This window comes from Apium graveolens, chromosome 2, assembly GCF_009905375.1.
Source record: "Apium graveolens cultivar Ventura chromosome 2, ASM990537v1, whole genome shotgun sequence".
NCBI lineage: Eukaryota > Viridiplantae > Streptophyta > Magnoliopsida > Apiales > Apiaceae > Apium > Apium graveolens.
In genome coordinates, this window is record NC_133648.1 from 36,475,239 (window position 1) to 36,481,304 (window position 6,066).

The 6,066-nt window shown below is 36.5% G+C and overlaps 1 protein-coding gene across 1 annotated transcript; it reads right to left on the reverse strand.

The window, feature by feature from the left end:
- Window positions 1-336: 336 nt before the first annotated feature.
- Window positions 337-3,178, reverse strand: LOC141688338 (uncharacterized). Its single transcript, XM_074492884.1, has 2 exons — window positions 630-3,178; window positions 337-544 (listed from the first exon to the last, which is right to left on the reverse strand). The coding sequence occupies exons 1-2, from the start codon at window positions 3,176-3,178 to the stop codon at window positions 337-339; spliced, it is 2,757 nt and encodes a 918-aa protein (XP_074348985.1).
- Between the last annotated feature and the right edge of the window lie 2,888 nt (window positions 3,179-6,066).

The window sequence follows — 6,066 nt, forward strand, 5'->3', positions numbered from 1 at the left end:
GCTGGAAAAAGTCAACAAAATAAAGAACACAAGTACAGTTAATCAAAGGTAATGTTGCAGAAAAATAAATCACGATAATTAAACAATGTATGTGATACCTTGACATAATTCCACAGTGTATTTTTCAAAGTTTTCGGAACATCACGCCAAGAAATATAGGTAAATGACACGCATCGCTTTGCGAGTGTCCCCAAGAAGTTACTAAGTTCAGAAATTACTTTGTCCTCATCTGAAACGGGCTGGAACCTTTCATTCATCTGAAGGACAACTCGATGGTCCATATTTCTGGTATGAACCCTATCCATCCTCGTCGGTCCTCTCAGCCTTATAGGAACTTCAACTACATATGAGCAAAAAATTACTATAACCACTATACTTCTTCGCTGATTGATTAGGGCCCATTGCAAGCACTTCCAATTCCTTTGAAATGTTATCTTTTTTTCCGACCTCCCCCTTCATCCATTTCCAAAAATCTTCAGAATGTTCTCTCTCACGATTGTATCTTTTTGACTTGGCTTGTCCTTCTATTAAGATTCGATGCTCCCTACAATAATTACCTAGTTAAAAATCAAGACAAAACAGGTTCTAATTCTATAACAGTTAAACACAATTAGTAGCTAGAATCTTACTCGATTAAATTATCAATTTCTTTATTCCCGCAGTTGAATAGAATATAATGATGAATAGCCATCCATTCAACTTCAACTAAATTCACAGCCTTTCCATCTTTATTTCTGCGTGAACCAATAGGAAATTCTACTTTTTCTGGAAAACTTTCAAATTTTGCAGCCTTGGTAAATTTTGATCCTCCATGGCCACCCAAGAATCTTGAACAAAATATCAAGCATTCTTCGGCCAGGTAACCCTCGGCGATACATCCCTCTGGTTTAGATCTATTCCGCACATAAGATTTCAATTTATTTAAATAGCGCTCAATTGGCCACATGCTTCGAACATGGGCCGGTCCACCAAATACAATTTCTTGGCACAAGTGAATCAAAAGGTGGACCATCACATCAAAAAAAGCCTGAATGAATATAGTCTCAAATTGACAAATAATTTCAATTATTTCTGTTTGCAGCCTCTTAAGATCACTTAAGTCGATGACTTTACTCCAAATACCTCTTAAGAAGGCCCCTAATCTGATAAAAGGGACTGCAACCTCCGGTTTCAAAGATTTCTTCACTGCAAATTGTAATAAGTAGTGCATGAAAAAGTGAGCATCATGACTCTTATAGCCAGATACCTTTCTCTCCTTCATGTGCACACACCGGCTGATATTAGAGGCACTTCCATATGGGAATTTAGCATTTTTAAGGACAGAGCAGAATAAATCTTTCTCTTCATTTGTCATGTCGAATATCGCAGCCCTTATTTCAAGGTGTTTCCCGTCACTTGATAGAACAGGATGGAGGACCTTTCTGATGCCAAGTTCTTGCAAATCTAGGTGAGCTGCTATATGGTCTTTTGTTTTTCCAGCAATATTGAGCAATGTGCCAAGTACTTTATCACACACATTCTTCTCGATGTGCATAACATCAAGGTTATGTCGAGAAACATTGTGCTTCCAGTAAGGCAGATCAAAGAATATTGATTTTTTCTTGAAAGGCGAATTCGACTTAATCTTATTTTTTTGGCGCTTTCTTTTCTTCTCTGGTTTCTTCCCCCCAAAATGATTTACAAATCCTGCCAATAATTCTTCAATGTCTGTTCCAGTTAGAACCTCTGGACAACCTCTCAATTCAATTTGACCATTAAATTTTCTTTTATCAAGCCTCCATGGGTGTTCGGGATGGAGAAATCTCCTATGGTCCATGTAACACATTTTTCGACTATGTTTTAGGTACATAGAGGATGTTTCATAATTGCAAACTGGACAAGCTAGTCTTCCTTCTGTGCTCCATCCAGATAGCATTGCTAGCCCGGGAAAATCACTGATTGTCCAAAGTAAAGAAGCGCGCAAGTTGAAAGTATGGTCAGTAAGGGCATCATAAGTCTCAATGCCTACTTCCCACAGCTCATTCAGTTCAGCAATTAAAGGTTGCATGAAGACATCTATATTATTCTTCGGAGACTCGGGACCAGATATGAGTGTCGAGAGAATTAGATTATCTTGCTTCATACACAGCCAGGGGGGAATGTTGTAGTTAACCAAAATAATTGGCCAAGTACTATGACTTATGTTCATAGTACGAAAAGGATTGAAACCATCAGCGGCTAGGCCCAATCTGATGTTTCTGTTCTCGGATGAAAATTGAGGATAACGAGCATCCAATGCCTTCCAAGCCTCTGCATCAGCGGGATGTCGAAGTTTGCCGTCCTTTTTTCGACCTTTTGCATGCCATAACATCAGTTCTGATAACTCTTTGCTCATAAACATGCGTTGCAACCTTTTTTTGAGTGGAAAGTAGCGCATCACGTTTGCCGGGACCTTGTGAATTAACTTCTTCCCATTATTGTCCACGGCGCCTTTTTTTTCCAGTACGACCCACCTTGAAGCACCACAAGTTTTACAATTTTCTTCTTTTTCATTTTCAGCCCAAAACAGCATACAATTATTGGGGCAGGCGTGTATCCTTTGATAATCGAGCCCTAAATCTTTAATAACATTCTTTGCCGCATTAAAAGACAAAGGAATGTGTGCTTCTGGAAAAGCATCTTTTATCAGCTCTAATAAATCCCCGAAACCCGACTCCGAAATCCCATGAATGCACTTTAAAGAGTACAACCTAATGATAAAACTTAAGCGGGAAAATTTTTTGCAGCCCGGATATAAGGGCTGCTTTCCTTCTTCAAGATGGCCATAAAATTTTTTGGCATCATCATTCGGTCCAGTAGTATCATTAGTACGATGGAACATCTCGTCCAAATTATCTCCGAAGGTAAAGGAATCTTTAAAACCCATATTTTCTGCCCGTTCAATATCTATCCTATGATCTTTGCTCGAAACCTCACAAATCCAATTCGCATACAATGGACAAGGGCCATGACAAATAAGATGATCATAAATAAGATCTTGAGTATGCCACTTGCCATTTCTACAATTCTTGTAAGGGCACAACATTTCATCGCCTACGGAAAATTTGGGAAATGCATTTTCTAAAAAATCCTTTATCCCCTTAATGTAAGGTGTACTGTATTTTGGAAGGGTTATCCATTGACTTAGATCATCGTCCATCACTACAGAAAACAGGACAATAACGTCATATTCCTAAAAGAAAACAACGTAGTCGTGAAACCATACACCCATATTGGTTATACGTTCTAACAACACAACGCAGCCGTGAAGCCCTAAGCAGACCGAGGTAATATTTTATGTTCTCATTTTCATTGGTTGTACATACTAATAACGACACAACCGTGAAACCCTAAACCCATATTAGATATGCGTACTAATAACAACGCAGAAGTGAAATCCTAAACCAATATTATAGATTATATGTATTAATAACAACACAGCATAACAACGCAGCCCTGAAATCGTAAATCCATATTAGATTATACGTATCGAAACCATGTTATATGACCATGAATATACATGTGAATACACCCATTTCCGTATTATCCCACTCCTCCTACCTACCGAACTGTGACAGTTGATGTTAACAAAAATTTAAATACTCGTAAAGGGTTGAAACTCTCAGGAATAAAGGTCAAATTAACATAAATGTAAATACTCATAAACAATTGCATTATAGATATAACAGATATCTACTTACACAATCAATTATATCCACTTGACTATGATGATTTACATGTAAGTTATAACTAAAGCCTAACATGAAAATCAACCGGATAAAAAGCAAATATCGAGAAACAAATTTAATACAAAAATCACACTTACAGATCTACAAAAATAAAAAACCCCAATTCCAATTAAAATTACACAAAAACATGCATGTAACATACATATACATGTATAAAATACACAAAAACACGCATGTAACAAATTAGAGAAGAAACTAACAGAAATAGAGGGGGCGAGAGAGAGAGAGAGAGAGAGATAGAGAGAGAGAGAGATACACAAAATCAGAGAGAGCGAGAGCGAGAGAGAGAGAGAGAGAGAGAGAGAGAGAGAGAGAGAGAGAGAGAGAGAGAGAGAGAGAGAGAGAGAGAGAGAGAGATGTAGTACCTTAATGTTGAACCGCAAGCTGATTTGAAACCCCAATTAGAAACCCTAGCTCCAATCTGTGACCCGCTTCTCCAAAATGTGACCAGCTTCGCCAAAATGTTACCCCCAATTAGAAACCCTAGCTCGAGAGAGGAATGAAAGAGAATAGCTACTGGGAGAGAGAGAATAAGAGAGAGAGTGAGAGAATGAGGGAGAATGAAATTAGAGGGAGAAGTTAATTTGTCTGAAATTTTAGCGCTTCTCCAAAAAATTTGAGCCCGCCTGAAAAAGCCCAGCTAATTTCATCTCTTTTTTTAAAAAAATTAAGTTTTAATTGTCTTTAAATTTTTTATTGATAAAAATTTATCAATTATTAATTAATACAGTTTATAAATTTTTTTAAAAAAAATATTTTATCAATCTTAACTAATATTAATATTTTTGCTTAATTATATTATAAAAATTGATTAATTTTCATGTCAAATAATTATATATATTTAATTGTTTGTAAAATATACTACTTTTTTATCCAATAATACCCTATTGTAACATAAATTGTCACATGTTACTCGTATGTAACACTTTGAAACTATAGTAACATGTTTTAAAGGCTATGGTAACATCAAAAATACTACGTTGCGGTAGGCTAAGATGAGCATACCTAAGGTAACATAATTTTGTAACATGCATGATTAAACCATTGCGATAGGCCATCTATGGTGTAGTGTCATCTTCTCCATCAGAAATACTATCAATGTTGAGGTTTTTAAATGCAAGGGCGTCAGCTTCATTATCATCAAGGAATTCCAATCCTGGACACCTGTCATCATCAAAAGTCACATCTGTGCTCTCCATAATCTTCTTTTAATCAATCACATAAACTTTGTAGGATGTTTTTTCAGTGAATATCCCAGAATAATTGCTTCAAAAACCTTTGAGTCAAATTTTCTCACATATTCAGAGTTGTCTTTCAAAATGTAACACTTGCTTCCAAACACATGAAGATGCTTTACAGTAGGCTTTCTTTTAGACATGATTGAGTAAGGTGACTTTCCATGTCCCTTGTTAATGAGATCTGTTCTAAGTGTAACATGCAGTGTTACTAGCCTCCTCCCAGAAACTTATTGGCAGCTTGGCATCTTGCAGCATTATTCTAGCAGCTTCAACTAATGTTATGTTCTTTCTCTCAACTACTCCATTTTGTTGAGGTGTTCTAGCAGCTGAGAATTCTTGAACAATGCCTTTGCTTTGCAGAATTCACTCAATGTTGCATTTTTTAATTCTGTTCCATTGTCACTTCTCAATCTTTTCACATAATTGTAATCTTCAGCCTGCTTTTCTATCTTCTTGATGTGCTCAATTATGATATGTGGAGTTTCATCTTTAGAGTGCATAGACTCTACCCAAGTGTATCTTGAGAAATCATCCACCATCACAAGTGCATATTTGTTCCTTGAAATAGATAAGACATTTACTGGCCCAAACAAGTCCATATGAATTAGTTGCAAAGGAGTACTTATAGAATTCACAGTTTTTGACTTGTGACTTAATCTCTTCATTTTTCCTTTCTGACGAGCTTCAGAAACTTCAACTTGAGCAAACTCCAGTTTAGGCATGTCTCTTACCAACTCCTTGTTGACCAAGGTGTTAATTGCCTTGAAATTTAAGTGAGACAACTTTTTATGCCAGAGCTTGCTTTGTTCTTCTGATGCCTTGGTTAGAAGCAAAAAACACCATCCTTATTTGTTGAGTAAAAATCTACAACAAACAAAGCTTCCTTCCCTTGCTTCTTTCAGAGCAACTTCACCAGTTTTCTTGCTGATAAAAGTGCATTCTTCTTTGTTGAATAAAACTTCAAAGCCTTTGTCTACAAATTGGATAACACTTAGAAGATTCACTTGAAGACCAGCTACCAGTGCTACATCATCAATGACACTATTTTCAGAAACAATCTT